At 58.8% G+C, this 21922-nt stretch overlaps 1 protein-coding gene across 3 annotated transcripts in view; it reads left to right on the forward strand.

The window, feature by feature from the left end:
• NPHP4 (nephrocystin 4) overlaps nucleotides 1-20995 on the forward strand; it is a 126234-nt gene extending 105239 nt beyond the window's left edge. For 2 of the 3 annotated variants that reach the window (XM_060141617.1, XM_060141618.1), the window contains 7 exons: nucleotides 1178-1358; nucleotides 4016-4141; nucleotides 6741-6952; nucleotides 10868-11094; nucleotides 11220-11406; nucleotides 12233-12316; nucleotides 16031-16735. In XM_060141617.1, coding sequence (XP_059997600.1) covers nucleotides 1178-1358; nucleotides 4016-4141; nucleotides 6741-6952; nucleotides 10868-11094; nucleotides 11220-11406; nucleotides 12233-12316; nucleotides 16031-16339 — 1326 coding nt within the window. In that variant the 3' untranslated portion in view covers nucleotides 16340-16735. The other variant, XM_060141619.1, reaches the window with a different exon arrangement.
• The last annotated feature ends 927 nt before the right edge of the window (nucleotides 20996-21922 follow it).

The raw sequence follows: 21922 nt of genomic DNA on the forward strand, positions 1-21922 counted from the left end.
GGTGTCCTCAGCCCGGCCCTGGGACTGCTGCCCTGATCCCCGTGTGCAGGATGAAGCCGAAGCCCCTGGTCTTGCTGGGACCAGGCTTTCAGCCCAGGTCTGACTCCATCACCTTCTCCCCAGATGAGAACGCCCCAAAGCCACGTTTCCAAGTCACGGGTGCACCAATACGGAGCCTCGGGCAGGGGGCCCAGGGGCCCGGCACGGCGCTCTTCCCGGAAGATGACCAAGGCGCCTGCTTTCCCACCCTTTACAGGGTGGGGAAAAAACCTCTGCAGTTTCCTGGGTGAGACGCGATGCCCTGTTTTTATTGGCATCACTGCTCCTGGGGCAGCCGGGCGTCGCTGCTTGCCTTGACTGGCCGCCCCCTGGAGGGGTCTTCACCCTGTCTGGCTGCCGGGGCTCCTGGCCCGTGAACGTGTTGGCGTTATGTGGACAAGCGCTGCTGCGCAAGCAGGGTCTCCAGAGCTGGAAGCCCCAGACCCACTCAGCAGGGATCTGGTCTGGGCGTGTCCGCCCCCGAGACAGGCAGAGGACAAGTGCTGGAGGGACAGGGCCAGAGTTCCAGAAGCAGGACCTGAACCTGGCCCCGCGCTTCCATTTACGCGTGACGGTCAAGAGGCCTGGTGACGTGCCCGGGCCTCGCAGCAGAAGGGGCCCAGCCCTCCCTCCCGGCCAGCCCCACTCGCTCTTGGGCTCAGGAGGGTTCTGAAGGGTTGAACGTGATTAGCAGAGAAGAGTGGGGTCGGAAAGGACCCTCTTGACCCAGCTCCGTCCGCCCCGCGGCCCCTCCTCGCACCTGCTGCCCGCCTTTCTGCCACACTGAAGCCCCCTGTGTCCCGCCCGGGCCTGGCGTGCCCTCCCCCTGCCTGGAGGCACACCTTCATCCTGAGGGGCCCAGTGGAGGCTCCTTGGGGCTCCCGCCGACGCGGAGCTGGGCTTCCTCAGCATCCCCCCTTGTTCTGTGCCGTGTTCTCATCCTCTCCGTGTGGAGGGGGCTCCACGCAGGTGGCTGCCAGGCCCACTTGTGCATCCCTGGGGTTTGCTCAGTGGGTGAATCGGGATGCACTTTGTTAATAAGGATTTGGGGGAAAGACCCGACAGCAGGGACTTGGGTTTTCGGAAGCAGATAGCCCCTGCCTCGGCCGCCCTCCGAACGGTCCTTTCTCCTCCACAGCACCTCCTCCGCCAAGGGCGCCCAGCCGTTCAGGTCTCGCATGAGCTTGAGGTCGTGGCGACAGAGCACGAACAGGACACCATGGTGGTGAGTGGAGACGTGACTAGGTTTGGCTGCGTCAAGCCCATCAACGTCCACACGGTGGTGAAGGGCCGGCTGCACCTGACCTTGGCTAACGTGGGTAAGAGTCCCTGGCAGCTTTGCCCTTGTTCCTGGGTGGCTACTCTTCTTCCCATTTGGGGCATGAGCCCCCTCAGGACAGGGGTCACATCGTGGGCATCAGCACTCAGTAGGAATTCAGAAGAGCTCTCATTAGCTGACTACTAAGTATGCCCTTGACCGCTGAGCGTCTGCCCTTGACCGCCGAGCGTCTGCCCTTGACCACTGAGCACCTTCTCTTGACCACTGAGCATCTTCCCTTGACCATCGAGCATCTGCCCTTGACCACTGAGCATCTGTTCTTGACCTCTGAGCCTTCCCCTGACCACTGAGCCTTCCCCTGACCTCTGAGCCTTCCCTGGCACCAGTTGTTTGGTGTTCCTGATTTCTGGTCGGGGTTTGGTATTATTAGCTGTCTCCATCTTGCCCACATTTTATTTCTGGTACTATCCATGGGGCATTGCTGTGACGATCCTCAAATAAGATGACTGGTTTCGGGAGAGAGTTTCATCTGGAGTTTCAGCTCATAGCACTGCCTCATTGTGGAGGAGAGAAGAGAGAACTTTTCCTAAACTTCCGCACCACACAGCTTGGGAACAGAGGGGCAGAGGGATGTGCTTGTTCAGAGCCGAGCACCTTGACCTTACGTCAGATGGTGTCCCAAGAGCTGCTCGTCAGAGACACCGAGGAAAGCCCCAGTCCTCCTTCCTTGTGGGCAGGGGGCTGGGGCTGGGTGTGGCTGGGATGGTTCTGCCTGGACATTCTGGGGGCTCCACTGAGGACCCTGATGGGACAGGGGACATTAGGCCGGGCATAGCTGCCTGTGCCCGCCTCAGGGTAGAGGCCAGTGTGAGCCCTCGTGGGGCTAGTGACAAGCCCACTCCATCCCCCTCGAGGGGACTGAGGAAGAATTGAAAGCGGGACAACACCAAGCCGTCTGAGGTTTCTGGACTCAAACCTCTCTGTCGTTTTATTGGGGAATTTTCCATTCCTTACAACCCAGCCTGATTTAGACCTTGAGCCCCATGGGCCCTTTCCACCTGTGCCAACAGCATGGGGCAGGCGGGGCTGGGACGGAACAACAGGCGTGAGCGCGGAGCTCATTAAGCCAGGTCTCAGGCTTCTGCTCCCTTGTTTACAAATGTAGGATCCCGGGCAGCCTCGAAAACAGACAATATGGAAACGGCAAAACTCAATTAGGTTCTGGAGAAATAAATGAGCTGTGTGTGAGAAGCAGGCATTATTCAAAAGCTCCTACGACTGAGGGGAGTTGCTAGAAGCATTCTGCTTCCAAGATTGTGTTGGTTATTTTTATTTTTAATTCACCAGCCCACAAATGTGCAGTGACTCCAGGTTTTAAAATCTTATCTTCAGAAGAAAGATTAGCTCCATTATGCGTTATCTTAAATTGTCATTTTCATACGTTGCCTGCAAGAGAGAGATAAGCTCGCGGGAAGGGGCCTGAGATACCCAGACAGGGAGGCTGTGAGGCAGAGGACCGGTGCTGCTGCGCAGCGCACTTGTACGACGTGGCAGCACTGTGCTTTCCTCTGTACGTTCTGCAGTTCTTGAACAAAAAAACAGTGTCGTGGCTTTTGTTTCTTTTTAAAACCGGTTGTTCTGCAGCGAGTGGCAGGCGCGGGCCAGCAGGTGGGGTGATGCTGTGCAGGCCTTCAGGGTGACAGAGGCAGGGTCGGCGCCTGCCCGGATGGGGCCCCGCCTCTGCATTCACAGCCGCGGCCAAGTGCGAGGCCGCGGATCCGGGCATCTGTCACCCACGCCCAGGTCTCCTGTGACTCTTTCGGTGCGAGAGGCCGTCCTCGTCCTCGTGCTCGGCGGCTCCTCAGCTCAGGCGAGCTTTTTTTTTTTTTTTTTTTTTTTTTTGCTGTACGTGGGCCTCTCACTGCTGTGGCCTCTCCTGCTGCAGAGCACAGGCCCCGGATGCACAGGCTCAGCGGCCATGGCTCACGGGATCCTCCCGGACCGGGGCACGATCCCGTGTCCCCTGCATCGGCAGGCGGACTCTCAACCACTGCGCCACCAGGGCAGCCCTCAGGCGAGCTTTTTGATGCTGTCTCTTTGCCAGCCTCTTCTGAGGCTTTACGGGGTCATTCATTGTTTAGAGATCCCAAGAGCCCCTTTCCTTTCTTTGACCCCGTGATCCTGGCTGTGTGTGTGACCACGGCTCCCCTGGGAGCTCCGCTGCCACTGTATCTGCAGGTCTCCCGTGGGGCCTTCCTGGGGAGGGCAGGCTGCCCTGACCCCCGGCTCACGGTCAGGTACCGGGGCTCTCAGGGTGTCTCCCCCGAGGCGTGTTTGGGCACAGACGTTTGCAGAAGGGCACAAAGGCCTTGGAACAGCATGACACTCGAGGGCCTGACAGGAGAGCCTGCGACCATCCCAGAGCCTGGGGCCGGGCCCCCCGGAGACCTGCCCTGAGCATCTCGAGCCCCGACTCGTGGTGGGAAAGCAGACTGCTGCTCAGACAGAGGAGAGTGTGGACCTGGAGAGCAGGGAGCTCGAAGGAAACGTGCCTCTGCCCACCCGCCGTTTCTCTGCTGCAAAACGAACTCCAACCTGAGAGTGGAAAGTGGGGTGTGGGCGGGGATCCGGGCGAGTGTCATCGACTCTGTGCTGGTATTTATGTCTCGTGCGGGGCGGGGTGTGTTTTTCGTTCAGGTCACTTGTGTGAACGGAGAGTGGGGAGTCCCAGCTCACTGCCACCTTCCAGGTCACGGGTCATCTCGAATGACGGAGCCACCGGCTTCTCGGGAGGTGGCCTTCTCACGCCCGGGGCTCCCAGACGTGAGTGGAGAGACCAAGGGGCCTACGGGTGGAGGCTGGGGGTTGTGCTCGGGGAGGTGGGCGGGCGGTGGGGCAGAGCGAGAGGCGGGGGGCTGCGTGTGCGTGCGTGCGTGTACGTGTGTGCGTGTGCAGGAGCACACGCGTGCGCCTGTGTCGTGGGGCCCTGCCCTCTGGATCTGGGGACCCGGCTCAGTGACCTGCAGGCCACGTTGAGTCACCACGTTCGTCAGCCCAGCGCTCTCTAGGCTGGGCCCTGGGGAAGCCGCCGGTGTTACTTGGTGGAGATTACAGTCCTAGGAGTGGCATTTGTTTTCGGGTAGCTGCTTCTCCCCAGGGGAAGGGGACAGGAGGAAAAGGTCGGGATGAACATAGGCTGTTTTTTAAAAACGAATTTGAAACTCCCCATGTTGGGGAGAAGAGAAGCTTGGGAGATAAACACCTGGGCTTGTGAAAATATCGCATAACACGGAAGTTTTTCCGTCCCCTTTCAAATGACCCCCCAGACCTGAATGTAAAATACTTGCCATTGGAATGAAAGTGGGAGGCGCCCTTTGGGGAGCAGCCCCCAGAGGCTGCAGGTCATCTCATGTGCATCGGAAACTGCCATGAGCGTCTTGTGTTGACGGCTCTTGACTTTGTTGGGCTTGAACCTGTGCCCTGGGTGGGAATTCCAGAGCTGCGGGGGGCAGGACTGGGAGGCCTTTGCTGCCATTTTGGAAGGTCTCCAGAATCCCACGAGTGCCCTGAAACTCCAGCCCAAACTTTGTGGGTCCTCGTACATCTTCCCCGGGAGAGCGGCCCGGGTACATTCAGATGCTCAAAGGGGTCCACGCTGCGTGAGCCCGGCAGGCTGAGAGTCTGTTCCGGACCAGCTTCCTCATTTTAATGTTGTAAAAACTGAGACACAGAGGTCAGGTGACATGGCCGGTTGTGTGGTTAAGGGTCGTGAACTTGGACTAGAATCTGGATTTCCTGCTTTGGGGCCAGTGCCTCCCCATCCCCAGCTGGTCCCTTTGGCCACCAAGAGGATGGATGGAGAGCACGGAGCAGGGAGTGCCTCCCATCTCCACCCCCACCCCCCCCCCAGGGACAGGTACCAGAGGATTTGTGAAACCCACGGCCTGGGGCCCGGCAGGTCGGGGGCTCCTCTGGGCAGCGCGGGGAGTTGTGACAGTGAGGGTTTGCTGAGGGATCCAGAGCCTCTGGAGTCATCAGTCTTCCAATCCCTATTTTGGTCAAAACCAGAGGGCCGGGCACTCCACCAGAAGCCATGTCTCCACCCCCCGGGCAAGGTTCCGGAAGCGGGAAGTTGTGCCGAATTTCGCAAGATGCTTCCTGGCTTCAGCAGTGTGGTCCCACATGGTCCCATCACCCCCACGGTCGGGGTGATGCAGTCTGAATACACAAGCCAGTTGATCACCCCCCAGCCTTGCTCGTCTCCCACCCTGGCCCCTCCCCTCAGGACCGGGGGCCTCGGGCTGCTTGAGCCCGATCCAGGTTGGAGCTTCCGTTCCCATGGAGCTGGACCCCAGACACACGAAAAATGCTGTTTTGGGGTGGCCACTTGAGACGTCTGCACCATCTCATGGCACCCGAAGAACCTGGAAGTAGCATTTGTTTACGTGTGATGGCAGGAGAGGTGGCGAGTGAGGGGAAGCTGCTTCACCACCACGTGGAGCGCATCAGCAGGAGGCAGAGATACTCGAGGACGGGGAGTGGGGTCCAGCCGGCGGAGTTCAGGCTCGCGGTCACTTCCCGTGGCTCTGGGGGTGCCTGAAGCAAGGACAAGGTGCTAAGTTGGGGCGCTCCCTCTCACCTGCCGCCTGTGCTGCGTTTACTGAGTCCGGGAATCTCACGTGCCAGCTTGTGGCGTGGCAGGTGCCACGTGTGCATGCCAGTGAGTGGCACAGCCAGTGGTGGGAGGGAGAAAATAGCTCTCCTGCCTGCCGGGGCCTGGCCTATCGTGGCTTCTGTCTGTCGGCTACACAGCTTTCCTGTGGGTCTAGGCTTCGAGTAGAGCCCCCGAAGGAGATGGTGCTCTAGGGGCCCAGCCAGCCAGAGGCAGGCGGGTGCAGAGAGGAGAAGCTCTGGGCTCCACCCACCCCGGCTGGCCCGAGGCCTCAGGGCACAGCTCACGGGAGCCCCCGATTCCTGATCTGAGCTCGGGCCTCCTGATAACCCGTACCCAGCGGGGGTTTGAGGACCTGACAGGACAGCGTGCCTGAGAGCCTGGACGGTGTGCTGGGCATCGGGGGTGCTCGCTGGGGGGGCTGGAGGTGAGCAGGGGCGCGGTCCTGGGCGACGGCGTCTGGGGAATCCTGAGAGCCTGAGCTTCTGCAACGCTGACCTTTTCCCTAGCAGACCCCCTAGTGGGCACTGATACATTTGTGTCTAAGCTCCGAGACAGAATCCCTTCTATGTGAGAGGCTGGTAAGAGAGGGATGCCGTGGAGGGCAGAGTGCGTCATTTCCACCTTTACCAGCCTCTGAGGGTTTATGACAAGCTTGAGGCTTGGCTCTGGAGGGCGTGGAGCCGTGGCTGCTTAGAGAACAGAAACACTCTGACCTTTAACCTCTGGCCCTCCCTTTGAACCTTCCAGCAGTGAAAAATGTGGTCCAAGCGCAGAAGCTGGCCGACGTGGACAGTGAGCTGGCCGCCCTGCTCTTCACGCCCCCGTGGCAGGGGACGCGGCGGCCCCAGGGCGCCGGCTGTGAGGGGGACGCCGTGCGCAGGCGCAAGCTGGAGCGCATGAGGGCTGTGCGCCTGCGGGAGCGCGGAGCGGAGCCTGGCCGCTGCGGGCCGGGCGCGCTGGTGAGGCTCGGCCCCCGTCCTCGGGAGCACTGCGGGAGCAGCCCCGTCCCCGCCCCTCCCCTTGCCTGCGGGCTCTCATCTTCCTGCCGGGTCCTGGTTACGGAGCATGAGACCCGACCTCTCAGCCACCGAGGGAAGTTTTCAGGCCAGAATTACCGGCGCGCTTTGGATAAAAGCTGACTCCTGGGCTCCCCTCCCTTGGTTGGGGGGCGTGTCCTTGGAGCCTAGGCTTTTAAGAAAGCTCCGACGGGGATTCTGAGGGCGCCCAGGTTTGGGGAGCAGAGCCGTGACAACTTCTACATCACGGGTTGTCAGTGATCGATCTGGCCAGAATTCCCACCTTAGGCTAAAAATCTAAATAAGACCCTAAGAAATGGCTGTTTACGGGATAAGGAAGCCACAGGGGCCTTCGGATCCTTTCCATTGAGGCAGGTAGGTGTCTGAACAGACGCCGTCCTTCTCAGGGGCCAGGCCTGTGCCCATGGCCTGGCAGACACAGGCAGTGGCCGGCCCTCCCCTGGGGCTCACAGAGGTGGGCAAGGACCCACCCTCAGGGGCGCCGTGGAGGGAGGGAGAGAGAAATAAACCAACAAGCAAAAGACCATTCAGGGGGCTTCCCTGGTGGCGCAGTGGTTGAGAGCCCGCCTGCCGATGCAGGGGACGCGCGTTCGTGCCCCGGTCCGGGAAGATCCCACATGCCGCGGAGCGGCTGGGCCTGTGAGCCATGGCTGCTGAGGCCAGACAGCCGTCTGGGCGAGCGGGTCCCTGGCAGAGGGCGGCAGAGTCTTGCTGGCCGAGGAGCAGCGCTGTGGCTGTGAGGACGCCTTGAGGGGAGGCCGGCCGTGGGCTGGGCTTGGGGCAGGCCTCCTCCCCGGCCACGGTGCACCCAGGCTGCTCCCTCCTGTGCGGCCTCTGAGGCTCCGCCAGCTGTCACCCGGGGGGCACACCAGCGGTTCCCGCGTCCGGTGGTTGGGCCCCGCACACGGCAAGTCCTCGGTCCGACAGCTGCCGGTGCATCGTTGTTATTATGATTAATTTGGCTAGTTTCCTCTTATTTGATATGTTCTTTTTAATTTATTTATTTTTGTCTGCGTTGGGTCTTCGTTGCTGCGTGCGGACTTTCTCTAGTTGAAAGCAGGGGCTACTCTTCGTTGCGGTGCGTGGGCTTCTCATTGCGGTGGCTTCTCTTGTTGCGGAGCGCGGGCTCTAGGTATGCGGGCTTCAGTAGTTGTGGCACACAGGCTCAGTAGTTGTGGCTCGCGGGCTCTGGAGTGCAGCAGGCTCAGTAGTGTGGCACACGGGCTTAGTTGCTCTGCGGCATGTGGGATCTTCCCGGACCAGGGATCGAACCCACGTCCCCTTCATTGGCGGGCAGATTCTTAACCACTGCGCCACCAGGGAAACCCTGATATGTTCTAATAGAGAAATTAACAGCTCAGAACCCTCATTTTGAATACAGCCGTGAGCTTGGAAGTGATTGGATTTCCAAATACAAGAAAAATTTCCACTAAATTGTAATGATTTCCTGGGTTCGTAGCCCTGGAGAATTTTGAGGTGAAAGTAACTTGATGTATCAGATGTGCGGTAGTCTCTCTCCCTTCCAGAGCTTTTTAGCCTTCTTTGAAGAAGGGATGGGAGTTCTACGAAATCAGTGGGTCCTTGGGAAGAGAGTCGACAGGAGCCGTGCCCGCCTGGCCCTGCACACGCGTGATGAGGGTGTGCAACCGTGTGTGACCTCTTGTGCGGCGGGGAGGCTGAGGGCAGCTGGGGTGCAGCTCTCCCTCCCTGATGGTCAGATTTGAGGGAGGCTGAGGGTCTCGGGGTTTCCTGGGGCAGGTGGTGAGCCTGGGGCCAGGAGCACAGAGTGTGGGCCTGACGCCTGCTTTGGAGTCCCTGCGGTGCCCTGGGACAGTCACAGCACGAAGTGTGGGGCTGATGCCTGCCTTGGAGTCCCTGCGGTGCCCTGGGACAGTCACAGCACAGAGTGTGGGGCTGACCCTGCTTTGGAGTCCCTGCGGTGCCCTGGGACAGTCACAGCACAGAGTGTGGGGCTGACCCTGCCTTGGAGTCCCTGCGGTGCCCTGGGACAGTCACAGCCTCCCTGTGGGGGTCACCTGGCTTAACCTGTGTGCAGTGCTTGGGACGGCAGCTGCCCTAGCGACAGCGCTCAGTCCCCGCGTCCTCTCTCCTCTGCGTACCCTCTACAGGGACACCCCAGCAGCTCTGGGATTGCCCCCTCACGCTAGCAAATTGGTGGCACTAGTCCCACGTTCCGTGTTGTCAAAACATGCCAAGTGCCGTGGAAGAGAGGACTTTACTTTCCAGAAATGCCAGCACTTGGCCCACGGGTCTCCCTGCCCATCCCTGGACCTGTCACGGGACCACAGTGCGAACTGCTGCCTCTTGGGGTCTGAGCGGTCCAATACGTGTCATCGCCTCTGCCTGCATGGGTTTTGAATTAAGAAAGAAGACAGGTCTATGGCAAAAGGAGACCAAAACATCAGCTCTGTTTCACTGGTGGCTCTAGTCATCGGGGAGGCTGTTGCTGGAGGGTTGGCTCGCGTCTGTGCGAGGCTGAGCCTGCGGTTAACGGCAGCCTCACGCAGTCTGGGTCACGCCAGGTGACCCCACAGGTGGATTCTTCTTTCCAGCCTTTCCACCTGGCCAGGGGCCGTGTGGGCATCTGATGCCCTGGGGCCACACTGGCTCGGCCTGTGGCTTTTACCCACCAGGCCTGTGGAAAACCAGGGAGTGGCCGTTACAGTGCCCGCCCGGGTGGTCAGTCTGACGGGCCAGTCCTGTGCCCACCTTCATGTGGCCTGTCCCCTAGAGCCCTCGTCCCAGGGCAATACAGGTTGTGTCCTTGGCAGGTCAGAACAACTCGCTGTCTCAAGTCGAGGTTGAAAAGCCGAGCTCTGTCTGTTTCTCACCCTAAATTACATCTGGCCGTGCTGCCCAGCCCAGCCTGGTAGAGGCTCCGTCCCGCCGAGAAGCTCTGATCATAAAATGCCCACATGGGGAGGCCTCAGATGTCAACATGACCACCCTCCCGTTTTTAAATCCCCAGGGAGAAACTAAAGGCCCGGCTTCAATTCCCCTGCTGGGGAAAGGCCAAAGTTTTGGATATTGGAAAGTCAGTCTCCAAAACAATTGAAGTGAGAGGTCCGATTTGGTCCTCACCTTCTGAGCTAGAGTCCGAAGGCCTTCAGATGCCTGGGCCTCCTTGGTTTTGGAGGCCCTCAGCGCCCAGCTGCCTCCCTAGCACGTGGGCATATGCCTTCTAGGTCTTGGGCTGCAAAGCAGCCTCCGACGGGCCTCGCTCTTTACTGCAAGACACCCGAGAAAGATAAGCCTGTCCCCAGCCTCTAGAACACACGTAGGGTGGCCAAGCCCATTGAAACATAAGGCATTGGAAGAAGGAGCTGGATGAAGGACCCACGCTGAGCCCACCAAGGCAGCGTGCCTGGGTCTGGACCCTGGCCCAGGTTGCGGTCAGTCAGGCCCGGCCACAGCCCCTCCTGGGGACCCTGCTCGCAGACAGGACTCCCACTGTCACACCGGAGGCCTGGCCGGTGAGCTGGTCACCCGCCTTAGTTTGGGGACCATTCTTTCCTCTTTTATTGGTAGCTTCTGCTCTTAATTCCCAGTGTGCCCAGGTGGGTGGTTGGAGTCTCGGGGGCGTGCGGGCAGAGCCCTCCTTCCACGGGTGCATCACCTGTGGGCAGAGGGAAGCCCCATTCCCTGTCCCCCAGAGCTGTAGGTGGCCATTCCCAGCTGACCCCGTGTCGGTGGTGGTGGGGTGGTGATTCCAAGGAGATGTGGTGTTTGGGGCAGGTGGGGAAGGGGCCAGAGAACAGCCCCCAAGCAGCAGGGCGCCCCGGGACCGTGGCCTCGCTTCGGCCCCTTTGTCCGCAGGCCCAGCAGAGCATCCGTGCCCAGCACGCTCGGGACCTGCAGCTCATCGCCGCCTACCGGGAGCGCACCAAGGCCGAGAGCATTGCCAGCGCGCTGAGCATGGCCATCACCACGCGGCACACCATCCGTGCCACGCTGGGCGCCGCCGAGTTCTTCGAATTCGCTCTCAGGAACCCCGACAACAAGCAGCACACCGTGACCATCTCGATCGACAGCACTGAGCTCAGGTGGGAGGGCGGGGCGCCCCCTCGGGCCCCCAGCCCCGCCCGAAAGCCGAGCTGGTTTCGCCCTCACGGGTCCTGGGACCGACTGGGAAGGACATTGTGCCCAGCGCCGTCTCCCCTCCCTCCAGCCTCATCCTGGACGGTCGGGAGTGGCGGTACTTCAAAGAGCTGTTCGGCCTGCACACGCCCCTGGAGGAGGACATGTTCCACCCGCGGGGCAGCCTGGCCCCCCAGCTCTTCCTACGCCCCCGGGAGATGGTTCACATCCCCTTCAAGTTCCAGACCTTCTCTGCGGGTCCGCGGGCCTCGGCGCAGGTGGGGAAGGCCATTCTTCCCGTGCCGAGGGGGCTGGCTGGGCACCGGGGAAGCCCCTTTGCCAAGTAACCTGGGAGATGGGGGCCTCCTCCCGTGCGGTGGGAGGGTTAGCCTTCGGCCGTCCCCCGCCCCACCTGCCTCTCCACACGTCCTGGCACCTACGTTGTGCCCAGTGGCCTCGTGGTTCACCTGGGCTCAGGAGAGGCTGGACCACCTCCTCTTCAGTCTCTTTGCTAAACTGGTAGAAGAGCCTTTCTTAAACCTCAGAAGAGCCAGTGTTTTCTGAACTCCCCAGTTACTACTGTTTGCCCACTTCTCACGTAGCGTTTGCTCCCCGACGTGAACCGCAGAGACTCTGGGGTTTCACGTCAGGGTACGAGCGAGCACGTGCTTTGCTAGGGCGGACGCGGCGTGCGCGTTGCTTCCTGACCTTGTGAGGTCAGCTCTGTGGGGCAGAGGTCATCACTGAGACGGGCGTGAAAGGCTCACAGGTTTCAGTGCAGGCTCTTTGGATGCACTTTTGGGGCAAGAGGTCATCAGGACCGTGATGAAGGTGTCAGACCTCTGGCTTCGGGTGGAGCTGGGTTACGGGACCTGACCCCCCCCCCGCCCCCCACAGCTCACACGGCCTCCGCTTCCTCTTTGGGGCTGTGGGCCGGTTAATATCAGCAGCCGCCTGGGGTTCACTCTGAGCGTAAACGAGACCCCGGAACCCTGGGCCCAGGGTGGCGGCCGTTCCTACAGGCGGAGGCCCCACTGGTAGGAAGACTTGCCTGTCACCCTGGGCCTCCATCTCATGACTGGGGGGCTCCCTGGTTTCTCACAGGCCTCTGCTGAGCTGAGACTCGAGAAGGACACGGACGCTGGGTCACCTCGTAAGTCCAGCACGATGCCCACGAAACACGCCAAGGTAGGGGGGCAGACCGCCCATCCGACGTTCCCGGGTCTTGCAGTGCCAGCCAGGGGTCTTGTGAGAGCACCAGGTGAAGTGCATCTTGGGTTCTGCTGTTTGTTACTAATGGTAAACAGGACTCAGTCCCATTGCCACCTCAGGGTGGCTCGTTGGCAGGGCACACTTTTCAACCCCCTGCCTGCCGATGGGATGTCCTTAGGGGAGGTTGGGACACTGTTGTTTTGTAGGAATTTCTGAAGTTTTCTTGTTGTTGTTTGTTTGTTTGGTAGACAGATGCCTTTTACAGGAGGTTGAAAGTAAAAACAGAAACACTTTTACGCCCGCCGCCCCCACCCTCACCCCGGGACAGATTTCGGTGCGGTTGCAGACTGAGGACCTGGCAGCCCTGTGTCCACAGCCCCGTCCTCGGGGGAGATTGGCTGGGTTTTATTTAAATGTGGAGCCGCAGCTTTGCCTTTGTCTAAAGGATGTGTCGGCTCTTTATTTAGGGCTATAAATTAAATCTGAGAGGCTAATACGTTTTTCCTTACGTGAGTTTGGAGTTTTAAAACAAATCCCAGATATCTTATTCAGCGTGTATCTCTAACAGATAAGGACTTAAAAAAAAAGAACAAAAACTTGGCTACGTGACATCACTGCCCACAAATTAGTAACAAATCCTCAGGACGGCCCGATGTCCAGTCCATGCTGGTCACTCATCTTATCACGGTCGGTCTGTGGGAGTTGGGGCCTGCTGTCCTCAATGCTCTGTCTGTGGAGACGCTGGGCGTGGGCCGGCCTCCGTGGGCCGACCACGGCTTCACGTGCAGAGGCCACGGTGGGTGGCTGTTCATGGTGGCTGACGTGTCCGCTAAGGGTCCACTGCCCACATCCGTTATCCCACCAGGTGGAAAACGGTGAAATCTTCTCACTGTTCTTGTACTTACTAGCTGTGACTCTTCTATAAACAAGAGCTTTCCCCCATCAGCCGTTTGGTTACCCTGAATATATTGATACTTAATACCGGAAGGTCAGGATAAATGTTGGGTTCTTTCCCTTTATTTATCAATTGTAAAAATAATTGTGCCCTGGGAACATCCAAAGATGGTCAGTTTTTTGGGGGTCTTATTATGAACTCGTGGTTTTATATTTGCTGTGTGGCAGGCACTGGGCTGTAAAACTGTCCTCTCTCTGGCCACGGCCATACCTTTCAAGTCTTTTTTTTTTAAACAACTCTTTATTTTGAAATGTTCTCAAACTTAGACAAAAGTTAAAAGAATAGTGCAAAGAGTTCTCATGAATTATTTACCCAGATTTCCCAGTTGTTGACATTTTATATTTCCCTTATCATTCTGTGTCTATATTTATCCTTATTTTTTTCTGAACAATTTGAGAATAAGTTATGGACAAACTTCCCCATTGTTCCATGAAATTTAGAGCTCCTGTGTCCTGAAAATAAGGACACTCTGCTCCATAACCACAGTAGAACCGGGGAAATCAGGAGATTGGCACTGATACAATCTCATCACAGACCCCGCTTGCACTTTACCAAATATCCCAACACTGGATCCCTCACCCGCCCAGGGTCCCGCGGTGCATCCGGTGGTCCCGCCCCAGCTTTCCTTGCCTCTGACGGCCTCGGTACTTTTGAAGTGCACAGGTCATTTCTGCTACCTGCCACTCAGTCTGGGTTTGTCTGGTGTTTGCTCGTCGGTGGGTTCAGGCCGTGCATTCAGGGCAGGAAAAGCACAGACGATTTGCTGTGTTCTTCTCAGAACCTCTTATTGGGAGAGACACAATGTTGATTTGCTCTATTACCAGTGATGTTAATTTAACTCTCTTACTTGGTTAAGATGGTGTCTGCCAGGCTCCTTCAAGGTAAAATTAATTAAGAAGTATTTTATAGTTGATAATTAGTAATGGGTTAAGTATTTTTTCAGGAGATACCCAGGCTCTGTAAATGTCCTGCTTCTCATTCAGCTTCTGCTGCTAGTTTTAATATCCGCGATGCTTCTTTCTTTTTTAAGCCGAAGTGTAGTTGATTTACAATGTCGTGCCGGTCTCTGCTGTACAGCAAAGTGACCCAGTTACACACAGGGACATTCTTTTTAAAATTTCTTCACTGATGCTTCTTGCACGATGGTTGCCCATGGGTGACTTGCAGATTTCGTCATTCCTTCCATGTTCTAAGTGAGGCAGCACTTTGCCTTCATCCGTTCATTCCTGAAATTTGTTTGTCGGCATTATGGACCATGAATTCCTGTTTCATTCAGTGGCTTGTAATTTGTTCCTGTCTGTCTTTGTTTTGCTGCTCATCTTGTCCCTGGTCCACCGGCGGCTTCGGCTTCAAGCTGGCCCCTCTGTCCTTTTGACGTGTCCCTGTCATTGTTGGAGCACTTCCTTCGTGCCTGGCGCCCAAGATGTTCCAGAGTCGTCTTCCACTTTCCTGCCCCATTTCTGGAATCAGCCGTTTATCTAAGGCTTCTTTTAGTGGAGAACGGTGTTTAGAAACTGAGGTCTGGGTACTGAGAGGACTTATTACAACTGGGGTGCCCTTGCTTCCGGTCCTTCTGAGCAGAGAGCGCTGAGGAGTGTATGTCTGTGTGTGTGTCTGTGTGTGTCTGTGTGCACGACAGCTAAATAAACGGTCGGTCATTGTGGAGCTGAAGTCCCAGCGTAGCGGTGAAATTCCGGCAGGAGTGTCAGGGCACAGCTGCAGGGGATGAGGGTGCAGTGGTGGGGCTCGCCTCCCAGCAGATGTGGGAAAAGACGCGCGGGGCAGTGGCTTTCAGATGATGCTCCAGGAAGGCAGAACCAACACTGTGGGTCGCTTAAAGACCCAAAGAGGGGAGAATGGTGAAGAAAAACGGGGGGGACGGTGATCACGAGTTCAGGAGGGGCTCCCTGGGGCGGACGGGCAGGATGGTGAGGGCGCAGAGGCTGAGCAGTGTGCACCGTGTGCCTGTTCCAAGCCCACGTGGCCTCGTGGGTGGCTGCCCAGTTATAAATTGTCCTGTTACACATCTAAAAGATTTCATAATAAAACTCACCGAAGTGGAAGAGTGTCCTTTCCCATGTGGAAGGTTTGTCTGGGGGCCCGGGCTTGGCGCCAACCGACGTGGGAAGGGGGTTGGCTGTGTGCCGCCCTCTGTCCTGGGCCCTGCGAGCTCACTGGGCTGGCCGAGTCCTGGAATAAAGACACCGGCTGCATCGTGTTCCCAATTAGGACCTGTATTGGACAAATACATTTTTTTAGTAAGTAACTTTTTTTTAAAGGAAGTTTGTATTTCTGGTCCTTTGGGTTTAAGCACAGCCCCCTTTTACCGTCTGGGGGACATGCTCTGCTCCCACCCATGAGGACCTGGTGAGGTTAGTATCCAGATCCTTGCAGAACGACTTCCCAGCCTGCAGGCAGCGGGTGCGTCGGTGGGGGAGTTGGGGCCACAGACCTTTCTCGCTGGTCTTCTTGGCACGTCCCTCCTCTCCGGGAAGTGGCAGGAGTGGCAGCCGTGCGTGGTCTGAGCATGTGGACCCTGTGTTGGGCCAGTCCTCGCAGGTGGGCACCTGCGGCTGCAGACCCCGTGCATCTGACCACGCCTGTCCTTCCCACTTCGTGGGCGTGAGCGGACCCCATGGGGACCCCGTCCCTGTCCGTCCAGGGAGGCGCCGTGCACGCAGCTGCCCACAGCCCTCGTGCGGCTCCTGATGCTGCGCCGCCTGCTCTCCTGGCAGGTGCTGTTCTGCGCAGGCAACGGCAAGCCCCTCGCCGCGCTCTGCCTGACCGTGGAGCTGCAGCCCCACGCGGTGGACCAGGTCTTCCGCTTCTACCACCCGGAGCTCACGTTCCTGAAGAAGGCCATCCGCCTGCTGCCCAGGCACACGCTTCCAGGCAGGTCCCGCCGTCCCCACGGCTGGCATTTGGCAGGTTCAGCAGGTGGAAAAGGCGACAAGTGGTGTCCTTACATCATCCTGCGATGCTCTTTAACAACACGGGGCACAGCTGTAAATTCTGCCACTTGCCTCAGTCGTTTGATTGTTTGACATGGTGACCTTCTCACTTCCTCTGAGATGACAGGCGCCCTTGGCAGGCTGATTCCATTCTGAAATCCACAGCCCTGGGAAGGTTGCCTGGCCTCTGGCGTCAGGCTCTGCTCTGCCCTCCGTCCTGGGCCTGGAGAGCTCTCCGGGCTCCCCTGCACCTGCTGATTCATTGCCAGCCGGTGCCTTTAGAACACATCCGAGCCCTTTACACCTGGCACTGGCTCCATGGCACCCCCGCTTCCTTTTGGTTGGTCTCTTGGGGTGAGTCCCCGGGGAGGCGGCTCGGAACGGAAGGGCCAGTGTCCACGCAGGCAGCAGTGTCCATCCCCCAGCAGGTTTCGTGGAACACCTGTGATGGCCCAGGCTTTCAGGAAAAGACATTTGTTGTGATATTCCCCACTCCAGGTGCTCCCGTGGGGATGCCCGGTGAGGATCCCCCGGTCTACGTACGATGTAGTGACCCGAATGTCATTTGCGAGACCCAGAACATGGTAAGTTCTGTAGCGCCCTCCCGGGAAAACCCTTCCCCTCCAGGTCCCACCCACTATCTGCACCCCTGGTCTCCTGCAGCCTCTTCATTTGAGGTTTTTGCTTAAGTGGTTTCTTTCTAAGATGCTGAAGGGCTACCTTGACATCCTCAGGAGAGCTTTATGAATGAGTTTTCATTTCTTCTGCTAGCAGGTCACTTCCTTGATTGTCTGAATTTCAATTAAAAAAAAAAGACATGAAGCAAACTGAATAAAGTGAGTGGTGATTAAGGCACTTATTAATTGCCTTTGTGTAAGGATAACGGCCATAATCATGTTATGATTGGTTAGGAAACTGGGTGGAATCTCCTGCAGAATGTAATTATTAAACTCAATATGAAATCAAGAGGGTAATGACTTTTCTCTTTTGTAGTGACAAAAACAGTGAATTCTGATGAGTACAGAAAATGAAAACCGTGTTGGGGGAGGGGGCCTGGTTCACACCTGCGTTTGCTTCCTGCGGACTTGGGGGACTGGGGTCAGAGCAGAGAGGCAGTAGTGTGGCCGTGATGTGCACCCCCACCCCTGTCTGGCAGGGCCCCAGGGAGCCACAAGACGTGTTCCTGAAGGTGGCCAGTGGTCCCAGCCCGGAGATCAAAGACTTCTTTGTCACCATTTACGCGTGAGTACGTGGGCCCTGGTGGTCTGGAGGGTGGGAGAAGGCAGTGAGGAGGCAGGCTGGGGACTGCTGGTGGCACTGGAAGTGGGCCAGCCCTGGCTGCCTCTAAACTTGTGACGGGGGTGGGGGCCATCAGGCCTTTGGCCACATGAAGTGAGGTTCTCAGACTGGCCGGGGTCTTGCAAGGGTGCCTCTGCTCAGAGCGGCACCACAGCCTAAGGGACACGTTGGGAGCCCAGCCAGGAGAGAAACTCGAGGCTGCTTCTGCCCCAGCACAGTGCCAGGACGGCCCAGGCAGCCCTCGTTCCTGGGGTCCCCTCCCCGAGTCCGAGGGAATGCAGGCGGCGGTCCTGCCCAGGCCCCCCAAGGGGAGGTGGAAGGTGACATCATTTCCTTTGATGCCCGAGGACTGGGTGAAATGACCCCGGTCCCTTTACCTTTTCCTCTAAGTCGTATCTCCCAGCCCTCGAGACGCTTTAAAACCGGTGCAGGCTGGAGGGCTTGGTGCAGCCCGCCGGGAACGGGGGGGTCTCCTGTGCTGAGTGTCCACCCGGCCGAGGGGCAGCACCCAGCCTGCACCTGCTGCGTGGTGGCCACAGACTGTTGTCCTGACGGCCCGTGGGCAGGTGATGCTGAGCCCCATTTACAGCCAAGGGTCAGTGTCCTTGGGCACCAGGCAGCTAACGTGGGCCCCAGGCTCAGGCCCACGTGACCTCCAAGCCCACGTTCTCATCCACGCTGTGCTGCCCACGGACTTCGCTCCAGGCCTGGTTTGGGATTAAGCTGGCCTAGGTGCACATCTGCAGAAGCCCACGTTGCCTGGCCTCCAGAGTATCTGTTCAGGGTCAAAGTCACGCAGAGGCTGCAGACCCGCCTGAGAGCTTCCACCTTGGAGGGAAGGTGGCCGAGCGGGTGACGGCGGCTGGACCCCAGCCCGCCCTCCTGGCCGCCTTTTCAGCTTCCTCGGGGCTCCTCCCCGTGGTTGGTGTACTGCCCTCGCCCGACCGTGAGTGACTTCTGCCCGCGCAGGGACCGCTGGCTGGCGACGCCCGTCCAGACTTGGCAGGTCCACCTCCACTCCCTGCAGCGCGTGGATGTCTCCTGTGTCACAGGCCAGCGGACCCGCCTGGCCCTTGTCCTTCGGGGGATGCAGACAGTTAGGAAAGTGAAGGCTTTCAGCTCCCACCCCCAGGAGCTGACGGTATGGCCTTCAGCAGGGGTGCGTGGGGTTGGTTCTTGGGTTTTGCGGGTGTCCCCTGGCCCCTCCCCACCCTTGCCCACCCCGGGGAGGGGGTGGGAGCTGGGCTGCGGCCTGGTGGTCGGTCCTGAAGACTTTGATAGAGTCTTCATTCAGATCCCCTTTATGAGATGTGCACCATGGGATGAGAGACACGTAAGCCCTGAAGGTGAATTTGTAGAATTGTTGGGAGGTAAATATTAACAGTTACCCTGGAATCAGTGCGGCTGCAACCGTACATCTGGATAACGAGGGTGACGTGGACGCCCTGCCAGCAGGCCGGGGTTCAGAGCTGGGTCTGGCTAAGCTCTCTCTCCTGAGGCCGCTCTGACACTGAGGGGGTCACACTGTGCACAGATGGGGACACAGACTGTGACCCGCAGGCATGGGTGCTGGTGGTGAGGTCCGGTCTGGCCTCAGATCGGGCCTTCTTACCTCTGACCCCATGCAGGCCAGGGGACCTCCCGCCCAGCGCAGGGGTTCCCCTGGGACCCTCTCAGCCCCTGGGCTGCGCGCCCAGGAAACCCCTCGTCTGCACGACTCGAGGGGCTGCCTCCCGACCTGCTTCTCCTCTGTTGTTCCTGAAGACGGACCCCAAAGGCGTCTTCGTGCTGCCCCCTCACGGGGTGCAGGACCTGCACGTGGGCGTGAGGCCCCGCAGGGCGGGCAGCCGCTTCGTGCACCTCAACCTGGTCGACGTGGACGCCCACCAGCTGGTGGCCTCGTGGCTCGTGTGCCTCTCCTGCCGCCCACCCCTCATCTCCAAGGTCTGCCGTGAGACGCGCGTGGGCCACGCGGTTCGGGTGGTGTGTCCTGTGACCCGGCCTGCCCAGATCCGGGCCGACGTTTCCTCCTCCCGGCCCCTCTGGCTGGGGGCCTGGGGGGTGGGTGTTTCCTCCTGTACCGTGAGCCCCTCGACCGGGAACTCGGGGGGCTTGTCTGCCGTATTTACTCAGCGTCTGGGGCTCAGGAGCGCAGGGCAGGCTTGGGAAGAAGTGGCTGGAGAAGGAGCCCGGGGCCAACTCCTGCCCTCCCCACAGGCCTTTGAGATCACACTGCCTGCGGGGGCCGGGAAGGGCGCCAACAAGCGCATCACCTATACCAACCCCTACCCCTCCCCGAGGGCCTACCGCCTGCACAGCGACCATCCCCGCCTGCTGCAGTTCAAGGAGGACGCCTTCCAGGTGCGGGGCTGCACAGGGTGGGGGGCCTGGGCGCTGCTTCTCCCGGGACCCTGCCTTGGGGGCGTCAGCAGTCCTGGGGGAGAACGGCCTGTGGCCCGAGTGAGGCGCTTGCGGCCCCCAGGGGCACCGTCTGCTGAACTCTGCCTGGGCCTCTGACCCAACACCCAGGCCCCGGCAGGGGCAGCCCTGGGGGCGACCTTCCCTGCAGTGTTGCAACAGTTTCATCCAGACTGCCTGGCACGTTAGGCCTTTATCTCCTGTGACTCTTTCAGGGAAAGTGAGCAGCAGCTCGGGCGACCCGGGTCTGTCCCTCGCTGGAGGGTGTAGTGACGCGTTTCTGGGGCTTTGGGAGGAGTAGCCGGGAGGGCTTTGACAGTGACGCTGGGAAACTTGGTTCAGATCATGAGTGTATGTTCTGGGGCCTGCGAGCCTGGGGAATGTGTGTACGCCTGTGTGGAAGTGGCTGGAAGAGGGAGAGGGGGGTCGGCAGGGTGGGCGCTAGGACGGCGACGCTTCTTGCCAGGTCGGGGGAGGCGAGACCTACACCATCGGCCTGCGGTTTGCGTCCCGTCAGAAGGCCGGAGAGGAGGAGATTCTGATTTACATCAATGACCACGAAGACAAAAACGAGGAGACGTTCTGCGTGAAGGTCATCTACCAGTAAAGGAGCGGCGGGGGCCATCCTGCCGCTGTTTGGGGTCAGGCTCCTGTCCCAGAACTCGGCACCGTGGACTGGGCTGAGGGAGGTGGGGGTCGCTGCGCCCCTAGCCGTTTGCGATGCTCCCCCCCAGTCAGGCTGCTGCCAGTACCGACCGCGTAGCAGCCCCACTGGAGTCCTGACCGTGAGCGTGCGCGCCCGGTGAACCCGGGGCCCGTTTCTCTCTGCGGCACACGGGGGATTGTCGCCATCTGTGACGTTAGGATTTACTGTCAGCAAAATGTATTTTCTGAGTCATTTTAAATGATAAAATTATGTTTTTAAACTGAGTTTTATACAAACACTATTATTTGCTATGTAATGTTTTTTATGCTGGTATTATTTCACATCTTTTAAAAACGTTGTACGAAATACTAAATTTTTACACGGTTTCTCTTTTGGCAGTTTTCTTGAGTGTTTTCTGCTGTTTTCACCGTTGTCAGAGTTTTCTGTCTGCAGCATAAGCTTCCTTTTCCCTGGAGGATGACGTTGCTGAGGGACAGTCGGTGGCCCGTGGTTTGTGGCCTCTGGGAGAGGCTGCTTAGTCCTGACCTGAGGGCAGGGCAGCTCTGACCTCTGCTTCTGTTGTCACCTCTCCTGCATTGATTCTGGTCCCCCTGCCTCCCTTTGTAAGGCCCCCGTGAGGACACTGGACTTTCCTGGAAGATCCAGGACGACCGTTCTGTCTCACGATCCTTAACTCCATCCCCTGTACCACGTGAGGTCACCAGTCACGGCGTCCAGGGATCAGGTCAGGCCGGCGGCGAGGGGGCATTGTACCGCCCACCCCCATCCTGTTGGCCAGAACCTAGTCGCTTGGCCACACCCAGCTCCGAGGGGTCTCAGAAACGTTGTCTTTCTTCCAGGCAGTCGTGTGTCCAGGTGACTTTGGGGGATGGTATCCCTAGCGGGGGGAGGGGGGAAGGTTTAGCGGGGCAGCCAGTCATCTTTGCCCCAGCGCTGCTGGTGGGGATGGTGAGAAGTGGCCGGACGGGGAGCATCCCAGGGATGGAATCGGCAGGGTAGGTGATGGATTAGGGCTTAGAAACAGAAACTTTACCTTCAGTCTGTTGGAAAGATGGACAGAAAGGAAGCGCGCTGTCCCAGCCCCGGGGTGGTGAGGAGACAGCAGGGTGGTAGCCAGCTGTGCGCATGTGCAGACGGGAGACCAGACTCCCATGGAAAGTGGCCCATGGTGGGGGGTCTCTCTCTGCACCGTGAACCCAGGGGGGCTCCCCGTGATTGAGAGCAGTATGAGCCCCGGGGAAATGAGCGGGCAGGCTCTTTGGAGAGACGGTCAGCAAGGCGGCCAGGGTCAG

Source organism: Lagenorhynchus albirostris, chromosome 2 (genome assembly GCF_949774975.1).
Source record: "Lagenorhynchus albirostris chromosome 2, mLagAlb1.1, whole genome shotgun sequence".
NCBI lineage: Eukaryota > Metazoa > Chordata > Mammalia > Artiodactyla > Delphinidae > Lagenorhynchus > Lagenorhynchus albirostris.